Below are 27047 nucleotides of genomic sequence, written 5' to 3'. Positions count from 1 at the left end.
GGCATGAAGCAAGAGTATGGCTAAGGCTGGCCGTTCCCATGCAGGCTGATGTGAGGCGGATGCACATTCTGGCCTATAGGCAGCACTTTGAGAATCAGAGAGTAACCATCTAAAATGGTTCAACTACACTTTCCTGGTAAAAATCCAGCAGCCTAAGACCTTTGGCAGTTTTTTCCCCCTGAGAAAATGACAGTTTGGAGGGGAAACTCGGGGCTATAAAGGTGCACAAGAAGGTCACTTCAGTTGCTTGACTGGATCTCATTCCCCTTCTGTGCCTGTCTTCCTGTTTTACTTCATTTTCTGCTGCTATGAGAAAATAGCCAAGCCTGGGTAAATTAGGAAGAATGGAGATTTAATCTGCTTACAGTGCTGGAAGCTGCAGCATCCAAGAAGGTGCTGCTGACGTCTGTTTGCTATCTGGTGTGCCGAATCATAACACAGCAGAAGGCGAAAGGACAAGGGCATGTGTACCTGAGGAAAAGGCAAAACAAGGACATCCTTGGTTTATAGCAGCCCACTCTCCAGACAACTAGTCCCGTTCTTTAAGACTGGGATTCAGTCCCATAAGAATTACCCCACCACCTCTCAGTGCTTGTTATTGACCACATTTCAACATGAGTTTTGAAGGGGAAAGACTACAGCAACCCCATAGCACTGCGTGGTTAAGAGGGCACAAGTCTGGAAGGATGTTCTGATTATACCTGAAGGCTATATGTGCTCACTGTAGAGTATACGCATACTTTCAAGGAAGGAATAATGGAAAGAACATACAAGAGAGCCTAAAAGACAGTTGTAAATCAGCACCATTATGCATATGAAGTACACATGGCAGCTAAATTCAGAAAATATTCCAGAAAACAGAAAGAATCTACCCTCCGGAACATGGAGTGTGTCACAGACTAAATAATGTCTCTCTTCCGTCTTAATCTATTATGTGCTGCTATAATAAATTATGTGGGAACAGATAATGTATAAATAATGGAAATGTATTCTTTATAGTTCTGGAGGCTGAGAAGTCTAATATTAAAGCACTGGTGTCTGGCTCCTGGTGACAGCCTGTATGTTCATCCTTCTTTGCTGCAGACCTGAGACAGAGCGGCAATGTCATGAGAGAGGATAGCTGCTCACATCATAGCATCTAGGAAGCAAATTCTGGATGAGGGATGTGAGGCGAGCTCTAGCTCCTAAGACACACTTCCAACGATCTGCATCTTCCACCTCGGGCTCAGCTCCTAGTTTTCATGCTCTCCCATAATGCCATCAAGTAGAGAATACATCTATGGATTTATCCGCTGATGAAGGCAGAGTTCATGGCTGTGTCAGTGGCTGGACTTATCAACCTAGGAACCAAGTCTTCAACGCACTTCTTATGCAAACAATAGCCAACTTGCTGAGCTGAGTGCTCCTGTGGCAGAAGGTGAAAGATGAAAAAAGAAACAATGTGCTGACGTGGCAGAAGAGTGGAAGAGAGTACACTCACTTCTTTTATGTTGACATTGTTAGTCCATTCACAGGACTGGAGGCAAAGAACTTCCCGGAGCCCATCCTTTGCAACACCATTGTACTGAAGATGAAATTTCCGAGCCAAGAACTGGCCTGTGGGCTATGGGAACATTCAGGCCACACCAATCCTCCCAGCTATCCATTTTCTAATGCTGCAAACCTGGCACTGCATTCTCTTAAGGAGACAGGAGACTTGGCAGGTATTAAGTTGGTGATCTGGAGATGGGAAGATTTTCCTGGATCATGTGGAGGGACTCTACGTCCTTATAAGTGGGAGGAAGAAAAGCAAGGATGAGAGCTGTGACAGTGGTGGTAGCTGTTGGAGTGCTGCTGGTCTGAAAGGAACACAGGCAGCCTCAAGAAAGCTGCAGTTTTAAGGTTCTGCCGCTCTCTTCAGCAGCATTTGATGGAGGACTTTTTACACATCTGTGATAGATAAAAGTAAAAAGCTTTAAAAAAAAAAAAAAGAAAAAGTAAACCATGTACTAAGTTTCTGGCCAAAATTGTGTAGAATAACTTAAACATAATTGCATTGTATGAACTAACATGAATGCATTTCTTATGCACAGTTATGTTGAAGTAAAGTTCTAAAAAAATAAGGGAAAGAAGTCTGCGGTCATAAAGGTGGATCCTTCCTGTACTGTTTAGTTGTCAACATGACACAAACTAGAACCATCTGAGAGGAAACAATGTGAGCTGAGAAAATGCTTCCATCAGATTAGCCTATAGGCAAGCCTGGGGGCATTTTCTTGACTGGGGCCATGGTCCTCATTTGTATAAGAAAGCAGGCTGAAGAGCCACAAGCATGAAGCCAGTAAGCAACACCCCTCTGTGGCCTCCGGATTCTTGCCTTGTTTGAATTCCTGTCCTGGCTTCCTATAGTGATATAGTTGTAAGCTGAACTAAATCCCTCCTTTTCCAATTTGCTTTCGGTCATTTTTTTTTTTATTACTGCAATAGAAAGCCTAACTAAGACATTCCCCCCAGAGCTTCTAGAATGAATAAGGTCCTTTGTATTCCTTGATATACTTTTTAAGTTTATTTTATTTTTATTTAACTGTAATTATGTGTATTATAGGTACAGTGTGATGTTTTGGCATGTATATACACCATGAAATGATCAAATCAGAAATTTAATATTTTTCTAGTTAAAACATTCAAAATATTCTCTCAAAATATTTATCTATTTTAAGTTGCTCCATTTCTGACCTGGGCTAGTTCACAACCCCTTTAGGCAACCTGGTAGCTCCCCCTCCCCAGGAGGTTACCATCAGGATGCCAAACATAGTGCTGACACTCGATTGACATAGTGTCCTCCAGCCTAGAACTCCTGGATTCAAGTGAGCTTCTTATCTCAACCTCCATAGTACCTGAAACAATCTGTCCCCTTTAGCTCCTTTGAAATGTAAAATGCATTATTATTTATTATTATCATCATTATTATTATCTATGCCCACTGTGCTATGCAGTAGACCATCAGAATATACCTCCACTATGGCACTAATACTGTATGCCAATTGACCATTTTTCCTTTGCCTGTTCACAGTCTTTGATTTTAGGTCTTCTGACCTCCAGAACTGACTGTGAGATAGTAAATGTTATGTATATATGTATATATGTATGTATGTATTAGAAAATATTATTATATTTTATTTGTTTTATTCTTTAATCCTTTTTTACATTCCAGTCTTTATCTCTCTCCCAGTCTGCCCTCTGACTGTTCCCCATCTCATACTTCCTCCCAAATGTCTTGATTTATAAAAGTTATCAAGTTTGTAGGCATGTGTTATAGCACCTATCAGAAACTAAGACAGGAGGAGTAAAAAATGGTTCCAACTCAACAGGCATGGCTTCATGAGACCACTATGGATGATTGGTATAAGTGTTCAAAGAGTCAGCCACTTTCCTACTATTGGCTGGAAGCGTTCCTAGGACTGACAACTAACTGGTGAGAAAATGGGCATGAGCTCTTCCAGTATGGAACCCATGAGAGGAAGACTGACACTAAGCCAAAAGACTATTCCCTTGAAGGTCCTGATGTGCTGGAGAGGAGGGATATATTGTGCTATGAAAGGAATTAGAGGGAGACCCAGTTCAATCAGGTGGTTGTGAGATTTCCCTAAGGGGTTGAGAACCATTGCTTCAGACAGAGTCAAAATAACCCTTTCTTCTCTTATGTTGATCTTGTCAGGTATTGTCGTAGCAGTGAGAAAAGTAAGTACAATGGGAGTAAAACTACCATCTTCAGCCCATCTGGCAGACATTAGTGAGAATGGTGTCTGTGGTGGTTTGAATCCGCTTGGCCCATGGGAAGTGTCACTATTAGATGTGGCCTTATCAGAGGAGGTGGGTCTTTGTTGGAGGAAGCATACCACTGTGGGGTAGGTTTTGAGGTTTGCTAGTGTTCAAGCTCATTTCTGCCCAGTGTAGTGAGCCTTCTCCTAACTGCCTAGAGAAGACAGTCCCCTCTTGGCTGCCTTCTGATTAATATGCAGAACTCTTTCAGCACCATGTCTGCCTGGACCCTTCCATGCTTTCTGCCATGACGATACTGGACTGAACCTCTGAACCTGTAAGCCAGTCCCAATTAAATGTTGTCTTTATAAGACTTGCCTTAGTCATGGTGTCTGTAATGTCTACAGGAAAAGCAGCACAACTGGGGAAGGACTGCACATGTGTCCCCATCAAGAACATTCTCTCTCTGTCTGTCTCTCTCTGTCTCCCTGTCTCTCTCTCTCTCTCTCTCTCTCTCTCTCTCTCTGTCTGTCTCTCTCCCCCCCCCCAACTTGGGCTATTGTGACAGAATACTATTGACTACATGGCTTATAAACCACAGACATTCACTTCTCATAGTTCTGGAGGTTACAAGCCAAATATAGATGTGTCTTTTATTTCCTCAGATGAAGGGATAAGATAAGAGCTGGTCTTGAGCACATTTCTTTCTATGTTCTAACTATCCGTAGGTCTAGGTCTGGAAGCTTCTAGCCTCTGAACAATATAATCTTTTTCAAGATAGGACCTCAAAGGCTTCAGCTTCCAGCCTCTGTCTGCTAACTTAAGCCTAGAATATTTCAGTCTCTGACACTACTGAATAAATTCACTCTTTATAGCTCTTTCTGAGCTCTGGCTGACTAGTTCAACTCAGCTGTTTGGGCTCACTCAAACTTCTCTCTAATCTGGTTTAATCTGGCTTCTCTCTGGGCCTTTGACTGAATTGTCCTGCTTAGAAAGACTACCTCTGATCTCCACAAACTGAACTGCTCTGACCCCACTGACTGCACAAACTGAATGGAATTGCATGAAAATCAACTGAACTCAACTTCCCTCTCTCCTTGTACTGCTCTTAAATAGCCTCTCTTTCCTTCCTGTTCTCATGAGAGTTGGGTATACCCTATCTCTGACTCATTCTGTCAAATCTTTCTCTGATCTGTCACTTTGTCTGTCCCTCAATTAGACATCATTGTTTGGGATTAAAGTGTACTGAAGGTGTGTCTATACTTCATCCAGGGCAATTAAAAGTCTTTACTAAGAGTTTGTCTATATCAGACCTAGACCTTTGGATGTGATCCCTTGCCAGGGTAGCCACGTTGCTGGATTAAAATTTCTTTAAACCCAAGATCAAGGGGCTGGGGATTTAGCTCAGTGGTAGAGCGCTTACCTAGGAAGCACAAGGCCCTGGGTTCGGTCCCCAGCTCCAAAAAAAAGAACCCCCCCCCAAAAAAAAGACGAAGATCAAGGTACCAGCAGATCTGGTGTTTGGGGAGGCCCTGATTTTTCACAGACAGAGTCTTCCTGCTGGGTTCACTCATGATGAAAGGGAAATAGTAACTGTCTAGAGTCTCTTTTACATGAGCACTAATTTCAATCATGAGAATTCAGACTGCATCAGACTGCAGGTGGAGACTTCAGCTTATGTACTGGGGAAAAGGCACAAACGTTCAGACCATAGCACCGTGCCTCCCTATTTACTTGTCTTTTCCAGACCATCTCTGGTTTTTCTAGGCTCTCTACTCCTCTCTTGCTGCCATGTCTGCCATGTCTTGGTTATTCTAAGCTGTACTGTGAACTTACTTGCTCCTTTGCTGTTCTCTTCTCATCCTCTTGTTCTTGGTGGATAGACTGTGTCTCCAGGGAGTCTGAGGTAATAAAATTTCTTGAGCAGGGAAAATACCTCAGCTATTCAGTGGGAACATGGCCACACCTGTGCAGACAAAGGACAATAAGATGTTAGGCAGGCAAGTTCATGCAGAAGTGTAGTAAAGGTAAGCCTCCTACCTGTGAGAAACCAAGAAGGCTGTCAGGAAGTCCTGGGTTAAAGGTTAAGGGAAATAGTGTTGAGGGTTTTTTTCCACTGAAATTCAGCTTGTGCTTGGTCCAAACTATGCATGTGAAATACAGGATTAAAACTTTTCTACGCTAGAGATGGCATAAAGTTAGAAGGGAAGCAGGTTCAGCTTGGGTTATGATGCCAAACAAAACGTACTAAAGTGACTTTCCCACTGGAACCAGTAACAACAAAAGTGCTCAGAAGAAAGGAAGAAAGGGTCTAACAACAGGCTATGCAAGGAGAAACAGAACACCAGCCTGATGTATCTATCATAAGGCTGCTTTGTTCGGTGGAAAAGAACTAGAGTAATTGCAGAGTAATATTAAAGTTCCAGACTCAGCTTGGAATAAGATCTTCAATATGAACTTAGCTTTTCTTTGTACATTTTGGAGAAGGTATTTTACTTCCTTCTCACTATTTTCTTTCTCCTTTCTGTTTGTAAATTAGTCCCTCAAATAAAATAAAATGACTTCTTATTCCCTTGGACATTACCTAACTCTTCCCTGTGGATCTGTTGAATAAGTTATTGCCTAAGGAACAGTAGCCTCAGGTGACGACACCACTGGCACCGGTAAATAATTTATTATTCCAGTCAATTCCCTGCTAAGAGACCCATGGTCTCCTCTTCAGAGGTCAGTTGAAGTTCAACCTTCTCACTTTACAAGTGAGGAAAGATGGAGGAACTGTCCCAAACTCATAGCCAGGGTGGCAGATCTGAAAGGGGCACATCAAGGTCAGATGTTTGTCTACACGATGGAATGCTGCTTGGATATGAAATCTGGCTGACAGCTGACACTAAGCTCCTAATAAAGGATTCATTTCTCCAATATCCCATTTCCAGATGAGAAAGTCAAGGCTCAGAGACGTTAGATAACCCATCTGTTGCCACATTATTAGTAAATGGTAGAACTGCCTAACCTTGTAGGTTGATCGAGTAGGGATTGTGTGTATCTAGGGCTTGTCCTACTCATCATCAGTGGGACTCACTGGTGGCCTATGACATGGCCAAAAGGTCCACCCAATCAAAATGATGGACCTGATTTCTTTCTTGGAGTGCTAACAGTTATACACAGAGTCACTGCTAGAAAAGAACTAAGCCTGTGACAATGGGGCACTGAAAAGTTGTCTATTTTTGAGCAGTAGGAAAGGAAATTATCAGAAGCAACTGAATGGCTCAATAGGATGATACTAATCAGGTAGAGAATGGGGCTGGATCTCTGGAGAATGAAATTCTACAAAGAAAATACATACTGTCCAGCTCAGAGTTGTTTATAGATTGAGGGCTGGGGAGATAGCTCAGTCAGTAAAGAACTTGCCTTGTGGACATGAGGACCTGAGTTTGATCCCCCCCCAGAATTTACATAACAGAGCCTGATATGGTGATGCACACTTGGAATCCAGCACTGGGGATGTGGAAACAGCTGTGTCTCTGGAGATTGCTGCCCAGTTAGCCTAGCCTATTTGGTGAGTTTTAGACAAGTGAAAATAACTTGTGGGTAACACTTGAGGAACATACCTGAAGTTCACATTGTCTGTAGAGTGTGTGGATCTGCATCTTCATTGGGCTGTGATGCTTTGGAAACTTGATCAGCATGCATTCATAAACCTGGATCACTATGCTGTGACTATTTATTGGGAAATGAGGCAACAGCTGAATAGAAGTGATTTTATAATAATCTTGGACTTGGGATACACAGGTCCATGCCTGACCTGTAATGTGTGGTAGTGGTGGTGGGTATATGCTTAGAGGCAGAAGGTGTTGGGTGCCCTGGAACTGGGGTTAAAGGAGGTCATGAGATACCTAATATAGGAACCAAACTCTGGTTCTCTGTAAGAGCAACAAGTGCTCTTAACTGCAAACCCATGTCTCCAGTGCCTGCTTTTAAAATAAATGAATGTAACCAGGCGTGGTGGTACCTGATTTTAACCTAGCACTGGAGAGGGAGAGGCAGAGGCAGACAGATCCCTATGAGATTCAGCCTAGTCTATATAGTGAGTTCTAGGCCAGCCAGGGCTACATAGTGAGACCCCCCCATCTCAGAATAAGATAAATATGAATAAGTATGAATACTCGTGAAACCAACATCTAACCAAGAGATAAAAGCATTTGATGAAACATCCTGACAACATCAAGGCTTGATAAACAGGATACAAACAGATTAATGAAATCTCATATTGATCTCAGAAGAAGGTAGTCTGACAAATTTGTAGAAACATTTTCATATCTTTTGATCTAACCATTCCATTTCTTTAGAAACAATATTCATGGTACTGCCGTCTACTATTTGTAGTAGTAAAGGACAGAAGACAGGTAGATAAAAAAGGATGGAAGAAGAAAGAAATGAAGGGAAGGAGAGAGGGAGAAAAGTAAAAAGGGAAAGAGAACTAAACCAGAAACAAACTAAATGAGCCTGTATGTACACAGCTAACATGGACCTTTTGTAATACTGAGTACAAAAGCTACTTTCAAGTTTCCTGACAGTACTCTTGTGTGTGTGGCAGCACTGGAGATTGAACCTAGAACCCTGTACATGCTAGGCAAGAGCTCTACTACTGAGCCATATTCCTAGCCATTTGGTTTTATTCTTTGAGACAGGTTCTCACTATGTAGCCTTGGCTGGCATGGGACTTGCTACATGGACCAAGCTTGACATTGAAGTCACAGAAATCTGCTTGCCTCTGCCTTTCTAATGCTGCAATTAAAGGCAAGCACCTGTTAAAATTTATTATTTTGTGACAAGGTTTCACTAAGTTGCTCAGATTGGTATCAAACTCATTCTTTAGGCAGAGCAGGCCTTGGATGTGTTATCTTTCCTCCTGGAGTAGCTATAATTGTAGGCCTGTACCATGGCTGTCTTAGGATTTTACTGCTGTGAACAGACACCATGGCAAGTATTACAAGGAGAACATTTAATTGGGGATGGCTTACAGGTTCAGAGGTTCAGTCCATTATCATCAAGGCAGGGACATGGAGCATCCAGGTAGGCATGATTCAGGCAGAGGTGAGAGTTCTACATCTTCATCTGAAGGCTGCTAGCAGAATATTGACTTCTAGACAGTTAGGATGAGGGTCGTAAAACTCACACCAACAATGACACACCTACTCCAACAGGGCCACGCCTCCAAATAGGGCCACTCCCTGGGTCAGGCATATACAAACCATCATGACCTTCACTTATCCAGTCCAATTACTTGAAATCAAGTTACATAATCATATATATATATGTGTGTGTGTGTGTGTGTGTGTGTGTGTGTGTGTGTGTGTGTGTTACAAAATTGTATTGCATAAAATTTAAAGAAAGGGCAAAATTCAGGGCAGTGACCCAACAGGCCAGAAATGCTTTGGAATTGCCTTCCTCTTCAAGGACCTGTCCTCTCAGGTGGGATATGATATTCCAAGTTACCCCAAAGAATGAAGTTCTAGCTACCTATGGGAGCTTATACAGATATAAACCATTGCTAGCCGAATGAATTGACTGAAAGAGAGAAGGGTTTTCTGGGGATAGAGATCCACGGTGGGGTACAAGGCTCCGGGTTTAATTCCCCACCCCATAAAAATGATCAAAGAATAAAAGAAGGAAGGCTTATATCAGGGGTGGGGGAGGCAGATTTAAAGCCAGGGCATTGTGTCTGCTAAGTGGACACTTACCATTGAGCTATATCCCTAGTTCAGGAAAAGATTATTTAGGCTCACAATTATGGAGTGGTCAGTTTATGGCCAGTTGACCTGTTACTTGTGGACCTGTGGTGAAGCAGTACATCAGGGCCTTGGTAGTAGTGTATGGTGAAGGAGATCTCACTCATAGCTAAGAGTGAAGTAAACAAAGGAAAAGACCAGTATCATCCAGTCCCCTGTGAGGACTCACCTGCTTGTTACCTAACCACCCCCACCCCCAGACCTTACTTCTGAAAGGTTTCATCACGCCCCAATAATGCTACAGACTGGGGTTGGTCTTTACTATTTGGGCTTATGGAGACCACTTATCTAAACTTATAAATCTGCTTCAGGGGAAAGCCAAGGCACTTCCTCCCACCTCAGATCCCAATGATGACACTTTCCATCTTTACACATGGAGCTCCAGGCAAACTAATGAGCCAGTACTACATATTTAAAATTGAAGCTCAGTGCTGGTGCCATGGCTTGGTGAGCATAGTGTTTGCCATGCAAATGTGAGGCGTCATAGTTCAGACCCCTAGCACACATATAAACGTTGGCCAGATGTAGTAGCCTGCCTGTAAAGCTAAAGCTCGGGAGGTAGACACAAAGGCTGCCAAGCTAGACTAATTGTATCACATTGGTGAGCTCTGAGTACAAGGGAGAGACTCTGACTCATGATATAAAGTAGGCATGGATCATAGAAGACTGATGACAACCTTTGGTCTCCACATGTACACACACATGTACACATGCAAAAAAGAGAAATAATGGCTTTCATCAACAATTCAGTACTATATATCATCGAAATGTTAGCTAGGGGTCCTTGGTGACCTTGATGGACTAAGGTGAAAGTATCCCACCCCAATCTCACTCATTTGCCTTTTTCCACTCTCTCCAAATCTCAGAGCACACAACACAAAGCACACACAGTATGGTATTCTTATAAGCTCTTGTACTGCCTGGCTCTTTGTCTTCTACTAAACCATTCTTATAGCCCAGCCCTCTCATTTCTTCTTTAACCCCTTCCACGATTACTCTGAGAAGCTCCAAATTCTGTCCACAATTCCGAGTCCTGACTTGCATATCTAAACCTATCAAGCCATCCTTTGAGGAAAAATTAAAGGTTAGCCGAGCAAACATTCCTTCCAGTCATACTCAAAACTAAGACAAGTAACTATCTTTAGCCAGATGCTGGTCGTGCACACCTTTAATCCTAGCCCTTGGGAGGCAGAGACAAGCAGATCTTTAAGTTCCAGGCCAGCTTGGTCTACAGAGCAAGTTCCAGGCCAGCCAGGACTACACACAGAAACCCTGTTTCCAAAAGCCAATACCATAAACTATCTTTGTTTCCTCTTCTGCTGCTTCCACCTCCTTCTTCTTGTTTTTAAAAGATAGGATTTACATATCTAAGGTTAGCCATGAATTCTTGGTCCACCTACCTCTACCTCCCAAGTTCAGGAATTATAGGTGTACATCTTCATGCCTAGCTCAGGAATCTTTCTTGAGTGGGGAGTCAGGGTTTTCCCCAGCACTCACTCTGAAATCCTAAGGTAAGTTAGATAATAGGAAAATAATACCATGTTGCTTGCCACCAGTTCTGTGCTTGTAAACTCAGCATCAAGGATGAGGGCGCTGGAGTTATAATTTTCCCATGAGGCTCATCTGTACAAAGACATTAGGATTCTATAGAACATGCCCATTCTCTCTTTTTCCACTTGGTTTGGCACTCTCTCCCCCTCCTTACGTAAGTCTCCAGATCATTCACAGCACTTGGAAAAGCCTTGGCAACTGAGATCAGTGTTGAATTTATTGGCAAGGTTACTTTAAGGATTAAAAGCATACCTAACATATCCTCAACAAGAAGTCCAGTGCAATGCCAGTTACCTTCATATTTCATACAATAACAGTACATTTCGGCACATTTAGTGTAGCAACTGTCCCATAGAACTCTAACGTGCCCCTAATGTGAATCACAGATATAATTTGACATTTCCTAGAAGCCCCACACTTAAAAGTGTAAAAGAAACAGATGAAATCAGTTTAATAGCATATTTGCTAAAACTAATATATCCAAAAGCCCTTTCATTTTCACATGTAGCTGACATAAAAATTAACACGAAGTGTCTTATTGTTTCCTTTCTTTTTCCTACTTAGTCTTTAGAACCAGTGTGACAGTTACACATACAACACGTCTCATTTTTGACCAGCCTCATTTCAAAACCCCCTTATGGGTGGCAGTCTTGTATTGAACAGAGCAGCCATGGCATTCTTAACAACACCAAATCTCCTTACATTTTGAAATCTGGCTCTTTATGGTCTATTTTATATCCCACGTCAAACTGGGAATGACTCAGCCCTGGTCCTGTTCCATTAATATCATTAACAGATAGTTGTTTCACAATACAAAGGACAATTCTACAATAGGAATTACCAGATTTATTGAGCAGAATGACTTTCTTTTCTTCAAAAATTTCAAATATCCAGAAAATTAGAGTAAGTGGAAGGCTCAGCGTGGAGAAAAGAAATGAGAGTGACAATAAGTCTCCAGTCTCCTGAGACCTTCCTGGTATCCACATAACCCTCCTTGATGGAAATCAGAGAGACTTGGAAATTCATCTAGGTCAAGTTCAGTTTCTTTCTTTTTTTGTTTTTGTTTTTTTGTTTGTTTGTTTTTGTGATTTTTGTTTGTTTGAGGCAGGTTTTCTCTATGTAGCCCTAGCTGTCCTGGTATTCACTCTATAACCAGACTGGCCTCACATTCAGAGATCTGCCTGCCTTGGCCTCCCGAGTGCTGGTATTAAAGGTATGCTTCAACACTGACCTATCTACAGTTCAATTTAAATGGTGTTATTGGTCAGGGATAGGAGCAGTGGCAGTACCTAACACAGTATCTGGAGACTTCTTGGCATGAGAGTTAGGACACTTTTGAAGTAATGATACACATTTACTCAAGATTGCCTAAATCATAAAGGAAATGGACTGGCCTTTGTAGCTGAAAGGTCAGAGAAGGCATGGGATTTGATTTGATAGTAGCCTCAAATCATCATTTTGGACGTTTTTTTTTGTTTGTTTGTTTGTTTTTCGGAGCTGGGGACCGAACCCAGGGCCTTGTGCTTGCTAGGCAAGCGCTCTACCACTGAGCCAAATCCCCAACCCCTTGGACGTTTTTTTTTTCCTTCCTGTTTCTGTTCTATTTTCTGGAACACCAGCTTCCTTCTAATCTCAAGATTGTTGCAAACTACTAGTACTTGCTTCTTTGTTGGCTCTCAGATATGGGGAGAAAGTACAAAGAGGGAGACTGGAAGTTAAGAGGATTGTTTCAGAAGTTCGAAGGCCTTAGAAAATATATCCCCCTTTCCCATTGGCTTGACTTTTATTAGATGTTGTGACAGGGCAAGAGATACAGAGGTCCCTCCATCTTCTATCCTTGTTGAGGGCATTTTAGTTTAACTAGAATTTGATCTCCTTGACAGGTAGCCTCAAGGAAAATTACCCAACCTGAGGTAGAGATGCCCCAGATAATTCATCTTAGCTTCTTTTAAACAACTTGCTTGTGCAGAACACCAACCCACTCTAGCTAATTGCTTGTCTAAGCTTCTGTTAAACTGCCTGCTTGTACAGACCTCCCAACCCACTCCAGCTAACTGCTTAGCTTCTGTTAACCTGCTTGTTTGCACAGAACCACCCCTGCAGCTGCCAATAAAGATACTAGGATATGGTTTTGCCTTTAAAAACCCCTTATTCTATCTAGGTGTGATAGTGCACACCTTTAGTCTCAGCACTTGGCAGGCAGAGGCATGTGGATCTCTGTGTTCAAAGCCAGCTTGGTCTATGACTGAGTTCCAGGACAGCCAAGGCTACACAGAGAAACCAGGTCTTAAAAAGAAAAAAACAAGCAAACAAAAAACAAACAAAACAAACCAAAACAAAACAGAACAAAACCACAACTGGCTAGATAGACTGTGTCTACATGGTCTTCTCTGGTGGGCACCCCATACAATGTCTCATCTTTTTTTTTTTTTTTTCAATGTCTCATCTTGAACCAAGAACTATTGCAAAGAATCAGACTGAAGCTCACCATTTTTCAAATTGGCCCATATTTCTCATTATTGCAACTAATGTGGGCTATTTTCTCTCCAAAGCACGAACACAATTCATGGAGAAGTGAACAAAAGTGGGAATAGTTAGCAATAAAAGAGAATAATTTTTTATAGAGATTATCAAAATGTGTGTATAGATACCCAAGAGGCCAGGAGAGGGCATCTAACCTTTTGGAGCTGGAGTTACAGGTGTTTGTGGGCCCTCTGATGTGGGTAGTGGGAGTTGAAATTGGGTCCTCTGGAAGATCAGGTAGTGCTCTTTTTTAAAAATATATTTTTAAGGATTTGATTTATTTTATGTATATGAGAACACCGTTGTTATCCTCAGACACAACAGAAGAGGGCATCAGATTTCATTACAGATGTTTGTGAGCCACCATGGGGTTGCTGGGAATTGAACTCAGTACCTCTGAAAACCAGTGTTCTTAACCACTGAGCCATCTCTCCACCCCCCAGAAAAGTGCTCTTAACCACTGAACCATCTCTCCAGCTCCAGTTTTGTTCATTGTATTGATGCATATTTGTTGTGACTTTAAATAGTGATAGGTATTTATGCAGAACACTGTCTAGTGTAGAAGGGGACATTAATCATTGTATAGCACAGTGTTAGGAAGGTTACTTGGAAGTATTGTTTACTAGGAAATTGTGTAGCAGGGACAATGGACAGACTTCTAAGACAGAGAAGGCTTCTGTTCATGTTTAAGTGTTTAAATTGCAATCTGAGGCATTAGGTAGAAGAGATGTGGAGTTAGAGTAGATAGTGTTTCATACATCAGAATCTTGGAAGGCTTGCATATGAGTTAACTTTTTTTGCATCATCCATCATTACCAGCTTAGAAGCTGGAAATAATGAGCATTTATGGCAACAAACTCTGAGGATTTGGGAGTGTTAAGAGTCCAAACATAATCTCCCTTGGCTAAGTGGTTTGTCTTTCAGAAATTACAGGGAGGCTTGAATCGAGGCCTCAGGCCAAAGCCATGTTGCCTCTAGTTTATAAGGTGGGAGGATCTGCTTCTAAGCTTTAAGGGTGAGGAGAAAAAGGAGTAGTGGGAAGAGGAAAAACCAGAGAGGGAGAAGGAGAAGGAGGAAAAGTGGGAAGGAGATGGGAGAAGGAAAAGAAGGTGTGGGGAAAGGGTGTTGGTACATTTGGTCCAAAGTCCAAAATAACTTAGTTTTTAAACCTAATATTTTTTTCTGCCCCAGAATCCCATCTAGGAGAGTACGTTATATTAAGTTGTTATATCTTTTCAGGTTTCTCTATGCTGTGTAAGCCTCTCTGGTTTTCCTGGCTTTTAATGGCCTTGATAGTTTGGGGGATTCTGCTCAGGTTATTTCGAGAGACATAGTAGCTTTCTAAACTAACCTCTGAATGTAATTTCATCACTTGTGACCATAATCTATTTGTTAGAAGCCAATGCTAAAGCTAACCCACATTCAGCAGGAGGGGAATTAAGCTGTAGCTTTTGAAGACAGGACTATAAAAGAATTTGTGGTCAAGTCCTTGAGTCCTAACTACAAAGAGTTGGTTTTAGTAAGACTGTAGTACAATCCAAGAGTTTGCATTTCTAACAAGCTTCCAGGTACTGCTTCTCTGAATGGGCTAGAGATTTATCTTAGGGTTCTATTTCTGTGAAGAGACACCATGACCAATGCAACTCTTATAAAGGAAAACATTTCACTGGGGATGGCTTATAGTTTCAGAGGTTTAGTAAATTGTCATCATGGCAGGAAGCATGGCAGTATGCAAACAGACATGGTGCCAGAGGAGCCAAGAGTTCTACATGTGGATCCACAGGCAGCAGGAAAAGACAGTGAGCTACTGAGCCTGGCTTGGCCATCTGAATCCTCCAAGCCTACCCCTAGTAACACACTTCCTCCAACAAGACCACACCTCCTAATAGTGTCACTCTTTGTGAGCCTTAAGGAGACCATTTTCATTCGGAACACCACAAGAATTCAAGAAGCACAAAGAGGCCTGTGTAAAACCTTATGTGCATAACAAGCTGGAAAAACTTTGAGATTTAAGCTCAAGAGATCCAATAATAACTACTACTGAAATCAACTGACTTTAATTTCTAGATTAATCATTATCACGTACAGAATAGGACCAGATGTGCCTTATATTTATATTAGATATATTTATTTTATTTAATTGCCACAAATAAAGGAAGAGAAGTCATACATCTCCAGCTGACATTAAAATAACTGGGACACAGGATGCTACTAGACTAGTCTTAGGTCATACAGCTTGCTAATGATAGGGTCAAGTTTAGAGCTGGGTCATTTAGCTGTGGACCAGCACAAGTTTCCATTATACAGGCTTCTTTCATATTTCCTCAACTCTTAGAACTGTGCCAATTTTCAGGCAAGCATAAAATTAAGCATAATCATTTTAAGGAATTAAAACATCAGAATAAAATAATTTAAAGTAGCAGTTTGTGCAGCAGAAAAGGAAATTATGAAAAAGTTGATGGGTGAGTTCAGAAGGTTCAGCAGTACTGTGTCACATAGGTGGAAAAACCTCTCTCCCCACCAACACACAACTTTTCCCTTCTCAGTGATCTTCATCCAGAACTGCTATTAGTAAAACTCCACCTGTTGGCAGCACCCAAGAAAGTGAGTAGACAACCATAGGCCACTCCTTGTCTGCCCGAGCACTCCCAACTGCAGTCAGTGTTCTGCTCTGTTGGTAAATCTGCCCTTTACAGAGGTTGTTGCTAAGTCTCTTAAGGCTTTGCTTCGAATGGAAAAGGCAAAGTAGTCCACATATCATATGTTGTACTTAAAAATCTGAATTTTTATCTCTGAATGCACGTGCTTTTTTTCCCTTTAAATTCAACGAGTAGAAGTGCAACAATTTTATAAAGCAAAAAGTGAGTACATAACCAAATGAAGACATGAAACTTTCCACTAATAATCAGACCAAGGAGAATTCTTACCTTTTTTCTAGTTGATGTTTACACAGTAACAAAAATTAATGTTTCCTAGTAATGGTGAAAAGCAAGCAGTAGTTCATATATCCACATTAGCAAATGCTGATTTCATATACTGAGCCATGAATTTAAGCTTACTGTCATGCAAAGAAAATCTAGCACAATGTAAACATAGACTCCTGCACCAAAGTGGTAGTAGTGGTGAAACTGAGTCAGGGTTCTGTGACGGTGAGGGGTTGTGAAAGAGACTGGTCAGTGGCTCTAATTTGAGCCTTTCCAATGGATGTTATGTATGTTTGGGCAATGAAATAATTGTGATTAATCCCAACAAACTGGGAGCAAGGGGATCTAGGAAGCATGGAAATCAAGTGTTAATGACCTTCATTTGTAATGGATTCCTTCAAAGGTGGTAGTGGTGAAAGAAGCATCAAAAAGTGATCTAAAGATGCTGTTCTTGGCCCAGTTGGTAGCTAAGGAGTGTAAGGCCAGGAACCGCACCCAGTGACGTAACAATCCTGTTTTGTAACAATCCTGTCCAAAGGTATTCACCAGAGCGAAGGTGGGCAGTCAGTGAGCAGAGGCCCTGTGGCCAGGTTAATTGATGATACACTGAATCCTGTCGTGTGGCCGGGGTGGGGGGGTGGGGGGGGTAGGAGGGCCAGTAGCTTTCATTTAATTCTGTAATTAATTGTTGGAGAGGATGAAACAAACCGTGCAGTTAAGAAAAAGCATAGGACTGCAAGGAACAACTTAAAGCTGAGGACTCAGCAGATCTGAGGAGGGCCTTCCGGAAGAGGGGCCTAGGGTTGGGAAGGTCTAGAACAGTCCTAACGATATCTCAGGCGTGGGCTCCCAGTGTACTTCAAGTCTCGGAGCACTTCTCAAGACCTGACCCGGGGCGGGACCGGCAGCAACTAGCTGGCTGGTGGCAGGCTGAGACCCACGAGCGAGGGCGGGAGGTTTGTGCGTGTTACCGGGGCTTTAAGGAAGCTTTGGCGGCGGAGGCAGCCAATCAGCAGCACGCGCGTGCAGCCGCGTACCCCTAGCGCCCCTCACATCCCACGCGCGCCGCGTACGTGCGGCGGCAGATCCCGCCTTTTCTAGGCGGGGCTTGAGAACCCGCGGGCAGCCGGCCACGGGCGCCTAACTGCTGCCCGGTGCTTGGGTAGGTGCCGCGGCGGCGACCGGCTACTGGCGCCAAGGCCGAGCCCCAGGTAGAGGTAAAGCCCCGCCGGCGCCGCCTCCTCCTTGTGTCTTGGCGGCGGCGGCCTCTGCTCCAGTCCGGGACGGCTTGGCGGATCTGCACACTCCACCAGTAAGGATGCGGCTCTTCTACCGGCTGCTCAAGCAGCCGGTCCCCAAGCAGATCGAGCGCTACTCCCGCTTCTCTCCGTCGCCGCTCTCTATCAAACAGTTCCTGGACTTCGGTAAGTGTGACTCCTTGGAGCCACCTCCAAGGCCCAGGGGAGTGAGGGAGCCGCCATCCTTGTCCTGCCTGCAGCTGAGGCTCTTCAGCTTCAGGGCAAAGTCCGTGAGAACCTTCGGTGATGGGGAAGCATGCTGAGAGCCCTCCTGGGGCTTAGGTTTCGGGTTTAGGGAGGTGGAGAGGCAGGGCCTGACACCCCCCATGCCCAGCTTCGTCCAACGACCCTCATCCCTGTCAGAACTCCCCAGCTATTCATTATGAGCACTCAAACCGCACTCTCCTTAAAACTTCAGAAAGAGAACTCATAAACGTTTTTGTTTTTAGATGTTTCTAATGGTTGTGTAAGACGTGTTTAGAAACACCTTGAGATTGAGTAAATCACGTAGTGGCGTTTTGTTCCTTTTCTGCTGTAAGGTGTTGGGTAGCCTTGAGTGGCACGACCTGAATGCCTTCATTATGATTAGGACTTCAAAGCAATCATAGTCTTGGGCTGCAAATGCCTTACATGCTGGGTAAGAGCTGACCGGTGGGCTCCTGGCTACAAAGCAGGGGTTCTAGGACAACTCCAGCCTAAGTGTGAGCACCTTTCCTTGATGTCCCATGCACCCTGTTGGCAGCTGGGCTAGTCCTTCATTTTTCATGGATCAGGGTGGGAAGGGAGAGGACCCCAATAAAGCCTGAGGCCTACTTGGATGGAAGTAGATTCTGCCACCTTCCTTTAACTGATCAATCATGTTTCCCCAGAGGATGTCATTCCAACTCCAGCAGGCCGAATGCAGTTGTGAAACACCTGAAATAAAACAAAAATGGAACTCGGCATCCCCAAAGGAAACTCAAGATGACTTAGGCTCTCAAAACCTAGATCTGTTGAAGTCATTTGACTTAAATGTCATGGGATGGTGTCAGTTGGATATAAAAATGCAAAATAGGTAGAACTTTCTGGGAAGATCAGATATACAAAATGTGATGTTGTCTATATTTGGGGGAGAAACAAACGGGATGGAAAGAGGTATAGGTTAGAGGTTTAAGCTGATGTCCACTTAAGTTTTAGAAGCCGGTTGCCAAAGAGAGATGATGAAAATCTAAGATGAGGGAGAAGTTTTTGGCCTTTGCATCTTAAGTTTCAGTTTCAAAAGCATTTCAGTAGTTGGGCTCTACTCCCTCTGGCAATTGATGTATTTATTCTTAAACATTTTATCTATGCATGAATTTGTGTGGCTACACATGTATCATGGTGTGTAGAAGTCAGAGGACAACTTGTGGGAATTGGGTCTCTCCTCCTGGCCTGCTTTCCTATCTTAGGGCTAGAGATTACTGTGAACATAGGAACTTTTTGTTAGGGTAAACAGACAAATTCTCAGTTAAAAGAACAAAGGAAACTTTGCTCACCCCCACCCTCAAAGTTTGTGAAAGTTTGACTAGTATGCCTAAAATTTCAGTTACCTTGCTTCTATGGCAGTGTCTCCCGTGTCAGTAGGCCAGGGTGTTATTTGAATAGGAAAACTACTGGAAGGTTATTGTCATGGTGGTAATCTATGTGGTGAGTATCTAGAAACAAATGTTCACTATTTTAAAGCATTGAGATCAGTGGTTTGGGGGCAGGGCCTCATGCCCTGAATTTCTGCTATTAGTAGTATATGCATGGAGTGTAGGGCACTGGTATTTTTAGAAGACCCCAGGGTCATTCTGGAGCATCATCAGGATTAAAAAACCATTAAGTAGGTATACTTCTGGCTAATCTGCTGCCTCCCTTTTTTTGGCGTAGAGTATTTAAGCCCTTAAAAAATAAGAGTTTCTTGAATCATCTTCACTGGAATTTCAGTCTGCAAGAATAATAAGTATTCTAAGTGGAGTATCAGTTTACAAAGATACTACTGTAGTGGAGTATCAGTTTACAAAGATACTACTGTAGTACCATTCCCGAGGGCAAGATTCAAAAAACAACAACATAAAAACTGCCAGCTCAAGACGGCAGTTACATGGTTCCAAATTCAAAAGATGCAAAAGGACCTAGGTAGAAAATGCCTGTTTCCTACTTCTGTTGACTAGTCTCTTTGCATAAGTTGCACCACATAGTTTTATTTGTATCTTGCTTTTTAAGCGTACTATGAAAGAACTTACTTTATATGTACTTGTAAACTTTTCCTTTTTCTGACTGCTCAGAGTTCATATGGATGTAGTGTAATTAGACGTCTCACAAGTGACAGCTAGTGGGATGTTTGTAGACTTTGCTATGACACAGTACTGCAGTGAAGTATTTCGTACACTGTAATTTCACGCATGTCTGGGTGTGGATAGAAGACAAATTCCTAAAGGTGACCTTGCTCCATCAAGGAGAATGCACATTTGTAATTTTGAGAATTGTTAACAAATTCCTTTCCATAGGAGGTATGTACTTACCCACCCATTGGAAGTTTCTGAGACAGAGTGCCTGCTTTTCTGTACTTTTGCTACATGGTTGTCAGTCACACTTTTGATACATGAAGTCATGTTTACACAGAAATGTGGTTTTTTTTTCTTCAAGTAAGCTTTATCTTGGCCTTTTATTTTGGAAAATTGTATAACAGTGGAAGGGATAGTTTGATGACTCTTGGGTCATTATACTAAAAGCCCTGTGCTGTTTGAAGACAGTTGCATATGCAGGCTGTTAGGCTTGGTTTTCTTTGTGTGAAAGTTAGGCTTGTTTCAGAAAGACACTTTTCTCTGCATTAACACTGATTTATTCTTTTGAGTTGACTGTTCTTTAAAGATTTGGTATAACACTCATAAGAAACCTTCCACAAGTTTCTGTATTCTATGGTCTTGGTCTGTGTAGATTTTCTGTGTCATCTGGAGCCCATTTGGATATATTTTTTTCTACAAAGTCCTGATTTTCATTGATTTGTGTGTGTGTATGTGTGTGTGTGTGTGTGTGTGTGTGTGTGTGTGTGTGTGTGTGAAGTTTGGATAGATTCCCATCTCCCCCATCTCTTTTTCCATTTAGGCACTCACTTTTTATTTTGTGCTTAAAAGAATTTGCTTGTCTTTTGACTAGTTTGTTCTGTATACAATCCATTCTTAACTATTGTCTCCTGCATTCCTCCCATCCATCTCCCATCCCAATCCCCACCTCACCCCACCCCACACACCCTTTCCTAGAATCCTGGCTTTGGGTTTGGTTTTATGATCTATTTAATTTAACCAGAGCTATCTGTGTGACCATTGGATTGGAGCTTGGTAGCACCTTCTTATTTACTGAAACAGGGTCTAGAAAACCCTCTGTAGACCAAGCTGGCCTCAAACTCAGAGATCTGCTTGCCTCTGTCTCCTCAGTGCTAGAATTAAGGACATGAGCCATAGAATGCTCTGAATGCTAGGATTAGAGGTATGCACCAATACATGCAGCTTTGATAGTAGGGTCTTAACAATCTTTTTTTCTTTATTTTTGATTTTTTTGTCTTTATTCTCTACCCCTCCCCTAACTGTTATTTTAGATAGGGTTTCATTCTGCTGGAACTTACTGTGTAGACCAAACTGGCTTTGAACTCTTAGTGATCCTTCAGTCTCAACTCTTTGGGTGCTGGAATTATAGGCCTGAGGCAGCAGACCTAGCTTCTACCATCTGTTTATTTGCTTAAATTTATTTCTTAGTTTTATAGCTTTTATCTCTAGTTCGTGCTTACCTTGACCTTACTGAGTCTTTCTGATACCCTTAGAACAATTTTCTTTTTAAGTTAGATACTGATTTCTTTTTTTATCATTTCCTTTTATTTTATGTTTTTCTATTGTTTTAATTTAATTTTATTTTATGTATATAGATGTTTTTCCTGTATATATTTCTGTTGACCACTTGCTTGCCTGGTACGTGCAGACGCCAGAAGAGGAAGTCAGATCTCCCAGAACAGCAGTTACAGACTGTCATGAGCTACCATGTAGATGCTGGGAATTGAACCCAGGTCCTCTGGAAGTGTAAGGATTACCCTTAACTGCTGAGCCATGTCTCCCACCCCTTTATTTCAGTTTTAAGGCTATTAGCTATGCCTCTGATCATTGCTTTAGCAGTTGATAGGTATATTTGACCCTTAACCCCATCTCTACCATATCCTGGAAGATGTTTATTCTTTTATGAATTAAGGTTAGCTTGAGAGTGCTGTAGGTTTATTATGTATATTAATTATCTTTAGTTTTGTTGCATGAGCACAGAATGTTCTTTAAATTCTCTGACTTATTGATGTTTGTCTTTGTATGTGATTATTTCCTATGAGTGTTCTTGAGCAGCAGAAAGGAAGCTGCTTGCTCTTCTCAGGTTACAGAATTATACATACCGTATTGTTGCTATACCTGTCTTTATACCTTGCTAAGATCCAGTTAATTGGTTGTGGATCAAGCATGAGAGATGTTAAAGTCTTTTAATATGATTCTGTTTTTTCATATGTCTCTACTTTTTGTCACGATTGTTAATGTGACCCTTGATACTTATTAACTGTCATGTCTTCATAGTGAGTTGTAGCCTTTAACATTACTAGTTTAATGCTTTTTGGTCTGAATTTAGCCTTATTTGATGTCGAGACCCATATCCTATCTTCTCATTGGCTTTCTTATTTTCAGTTTTTCTGTATTACGTTGATTTAAATATTTCTCTAAATGTAAAGCTGGTTTTGCTCGGTAATAATTGTTTTCTTTTATATGGAAGGTTTAGCCTAAATATACTTATTGGTATAAATCAATTGATCTGTCATACATAATGGTAAGCATGTATAATTTTTCCCTTTTATTGTTAATGCTTTAATTTTTCTCCTTGTCACATAATTTATTGCTTTATTTTGCCATATTCATTTTAATTAATGCTTAGATTTGAATTTTGATTTCATTTGTTATAATTCTGACTTCCTTTCAATAACTTTTAGAGGTATTTTTATTTATGTGTATAAGTACTTTGCTTGCATGCATGTGCATTGTGTGTGCACTTAGTGCCCTCAAAGGTCAGATGAGGGGTCAGATCCCCTGGGGCTGGAGTTAAGTTAGGTTGGGAGCCACCGTGCGTCGGCTGGAAATGGAAAATGGGTTCCTCTGAAAGAAGAACAGTTCCTCTTAACTTCCAAGTCATCCAGCCCCACCTTATTTCTTTAGACCTTCCTTGATCTAATTAGGGTCACTTCCTTGCTAGCCTCCTGGGCTCTTGAGCAGTAGAAATGTGGCTATAGTGGCTGAGAAACTGAATTGATTTAATTTAAATTCAAACTAGATTTGATTCAGTTCATTTTAAAATTGTTACATGTAGGTATTCAGATGCGTGTGTGTATATGGTGTGGAGGCCAAAAGATAACCTTGGCTGTCCTTCCTTAGGAACTATCTACTTTGGTTTTTTGTTGTTGTTGTTGTTTTGTTTTGTTTTTGTTTTTGTTTTTGTTTTTTGTTTTTGTTTTTTTGATAAATTCTTTCACTTGCCTTGGACTCATCAAGTAGATCAGAGAGCCACATTGATCTGATTTGTCTCTGCTCCACCAGCATGAGAGTTATAAGTCTAAGCCAGCATGCCTGACTTTAGTTGTTTGCTTTTTTGAGACAGGATTTCTCTGTGTAGCTCTGGCTGTCCTGGAATTTGCTTTGTAGACCAGGCTGGCCTTGATCTCAAAGGGATCCACCTGCCTCTGTCCTCGAGCGCTGGTCTTCAAGGTATGAGTCACCTCCGCCCAGCTGGCTGGCTTACGTGTTTATCTCTGTTCTGGGGATGGAACTCAGGTTCTCATGTTTGAGAAGCAAGGATGTTTACTCACTGACTTATCTCTGCATTCCTCAGTTCTCTGCATTCCTCAGTTAATTTTAAGTGTGTTTAAAATAATTTGGGAAATAAGAATTTGCCTTAACAACTCTAACTTTATGGAACCTAATTATAGGCCATTTCTTTAAGACAAATACAGCTTTTAATTTGTGATGTGTTGTACATGTATGATACATAGCAGATAACAAGGAATTAATATAAAACCAGTAAAATATCTTTTCACTTTTTTGAGGTGATGAGGATTGAATCTAGAGCTTTGTATGTAGTAAGCCAGTGCTCTAATATCTTTCATGTTGATTGTATATTAAAATGATATTTTACACATGTCAGAATAAACAAAATATTAAAAATGTCATCATTTTTTGCTAATGTGACTAAGAAATTACAAATTATATGTAGTCCCATTGACATATTCAATGTGGCTTCAAATAGTAATTTCTTAGTGGAAACACTGTGATATCACATTTTATGTACAGAAGAAACTTACTGACTTTATTTCCTAATGCAGCTCTTGCATGCCTTGTCCTGTTTTCTTTTTTGTAGAGTCTGTATTTTGAACTAATATTTTGTCTTTGAATAGCTGTTAACATTATGGTGGTCCTTGTACCATTTGGACAACCCTTCAGTTCTGTCCCTTAAGTATTGTTTCTTTGAGTCAGTAATTCTCTTACTGACTTTTGTCTTCTGAGTAAGGCCAACTTGGATTATGCAGTAATTAAGGATACATGCTTGTGCATGTTGAGTGAGTAGGTGGGAAACAGTTCACATTTTCATCAGTCCTTGCTTTTTCTTTTAGCCTCACTGCCTGTTTCTGGTCTTCTCATTAGTCACTTTTGTCCCTTCCTATTTGTTTATTTCTCATTTACAGCCCTCACTTGTAATAGAGATATTTTCCTTCCTTCTCTTTATTTCATCCTAACTTCTCTCTCCAGAGTGTGGATGCTTGCTTCTTTGTAGCCTTCTGGCTCCTCAGCTCAGTTTCTTCTGCTGGGTGAGAATGGGAACTCCATATGTGCCATGGAGGTCATTACACATTACTCACTTTAGTCAGTTACAGACGTTTAAACTTGCACCAAAATATAGCGTCTCCCAAATAAAGTTGCTGGAAAGCAGACTGTTGTACAAACCTCCTCTGTCTTTTCACAGAACTCCGTGCTTTGATTTCTACCCTCAACATGCTGGCTCTGTGAATCTTACAGGTGTTAGCTGTTAGAGGCAGCAGCCAGTTCCCTTGTTCTCGCTATTCTTGAGGTTTAAGGGCTTAACCGCCTTCAGTTTTGTTTTTGCAAATATTTTAAGACTCCATTACCCACTGAGCCATTGACTTCAATGCCAAATGCTTGCTCTCTGCAAAGTCTCAGGTTTTTAAGTCATCTTCTTCAATGCTTGATTACCAGTGGATAGAACAGTGATTTCACTCCTGGAGAAGTTGAAAGGTTTTATTCAAAGATCATTGTTAGGCAAGGGGACCAGTCTTTCTGAGTATGTTTATCCTGCTACTTTACATGTGCACAACAGATCTTTTCTGAGTAGAAAAGATCCAGTGTTGTGAGGGATTGCCAAGAATTAGACCAACCTGTTTAGAGACAGAAGGCAACTATTTAGAATTAAAGGGGGAGAGAACAATTCAGTTTAGGGTTATGAATATTGTACTTAGCTTCTTGCATCTTGGTCAGTAAAGAAAACTACCTTTTAAGCCTTTATCACCTGATATGGCTGGGTTTCCATGGAACTCATTTATTGGCCTCTGGGTCAACTTGAGGCATCTAAAGTTGGAGTTTTGACTCTGTTCCTTTTACAGCACTTGAGTGTTTTTCATGTGCTTTGTTAATTTTATCATCATCATCATTATACAAGTTAAATTTCATTGTAGCATTTTCATATATATGCTGTTGTGTTGGTCCTCTTCCCACTGCCCTCCTCCTCTTCCCACTGCCCTCCTCCTCTTCCCACTGCCCTCCTCCTGCTAGCCCTCCTCCTCTTCCCATTGCCCTCCTCCTGCTAACCCTTCTCTTCCCACTGCCCTGCTCCTGCTAGCCCTCCTCTTCCCACTGCCCTCCTCCTTTTCCCACTGCCCTCCTCCTGCTAGCCCTCCTCCTCTTCCCACTGCCCTCCTCCTGCTAGCCCTCCTCCTCTTCCCACTGCCCTCCTCCTGCTAGCCCTTCTCTTCCCATCTGTTCTCATGCCACACCTGTTCTGTTACCCATCTTTTCTCTGCTCTCCATTAACTTGTCCTTCCTTCTCACGGTCACCTTTCTAGTTTCATGACTAACACATGTATAACACACACACCCCTAGAATCTGCATACAAAGAAAATGTGGGTTTTTCTTTTTTTTTGCTTAACATCATTTCCAGATCCATCCATTTCTTACAAATATCATGATATCATTTTTATGGCTGATTAAAATTCATTTGTGTATGCATACATTTATTTATCCATACTTTTTGATATATCATCCCCTTCTTCTTTGACTGTTTTTTAACAGTGCAGCTATTTCTGTGGACTTGAGATTCTTTGGCTATACCCAGGAGTAGACTAGCTAGGTTATATGCTAATTTGACTTTCCCTTTTTGAGGCACTCCCATGCTGTTTATCATGGTGGTTGGCCTCCTTTGAACACCCATTAGCAGTGAATAAGAACTCTTTGAAGCAGACATGGTGTTACTTACTGACCTTGTTGATGGCTGGCTGGTTTCCTCCTGGTAAGCTTTTGGGAAATTGATCAGACTGTTGGCAAGATTTGGGGGAAACCTTAGCTTTCTTGCTGGATACAATTACAGAGTATTACCACTTTCATTTTTTATATTGTATACACAATTAAATTGTACTTCAGTGATAGTTCAGTCTTAGAGTTGGGTAGATCTCCCGTTTTGGTGGGGAATACCTTTGTCTAACAATGTCTCTGGTCAGAGCCTGTGCTTTTTCTCATGTTTTAAATTAGTGCATGTCTAAGAGTATCTTTAGATGTATAGTAAAATTATGCAAATGCAGAAAGAACAGAGAGTTCCCTTGTACCTCCCAAACACACAGCCTAAGCAGTCTTCAGCATCCTGTACCGGTATGGGACCTTGAGGAGTGCCCGTAACCATTGTTGCAACTGAGAAAGCATCATCAGCACCAAAAGTCCATTGTTTATACTAGAAATCATTCTTCCTGTGTACTCTGAGTTTTGATTCCTACAAATAATGCTTTACTGGGACATATGCGTGCTCCTTTGTTACAGACAGTTTGTAACTTTGGTTTTCTCCCCAACAGCAGGGTTGAGTTGTTGCCAGAAACTGTAGTATGGTTCAAAAAGCCAAAAGTGCTCGTTGTCTGGTTCTCTAAAACAAGTTC

The 27047-nt window shown here is 41.6% G+C and overlaps 1 protein-coding gene and 1 long non-coding RNA gene across 2 annotated transcripts in view; one reads left to right on the top strand and one right to left on the bottom strand.

Moving 5' to 3' along the window:
* Positions 1 to 331: 331 nt before the first annotated feature.
* On the bottom strand, positions 332 to 17132 carry LOC120099286 (uncharacterized). The gene is made up of 3 exons (XR_005498357.2): positions 16529 to 17132; positions 5575 to 5704; positions 332 to 471 (listed from the first exon to the last, which is right to left on the bottom strand). It is a non-coding gene; the product is annotated as an uncharacterized LOC120099286 (long non-coding RNA).
* Positions 17133 to 17650: 518 nt separating this feature from the next.
* Positions 17651 to 27047, top strand: part of Pdk3 (pyruvate dehydrogenase kinase 3) — a 66837-nt gene continuing 57440 nt past the window's right edge. Inside the window, exon 1 of the mRNA NM_001106581.2 lies at positions 17651 to 17949. Coding sequence (NP_001100051.1) covers positions 17844 to 17949 — 106 coding nt within the window. The 5' untranslated portion in view covers positions 17651 to 17843. The remainder of the gene's footprint in view (positions 17950 to 27047) is intronic.

The sequence above is a fragment of the Rattus norvegicus genome, chromosome X (genome assembly GCF_036323735.1).
Source record: "Rattus norvegicus strain BN/NHsdMcwi chromosome X, GRCr8, whole genome shotgun sequence".
Taxonomy (NCBI): Eukaryota; Metazoa; Chordata; class Mammalia; order Rodentia; family Muridae; genus Rattus; species Rattus norvegicus.
Note: the sequence above shows the minus strand (reverse complement) of the source record. Positions and strands in the feature narration are given on the sequence as shown.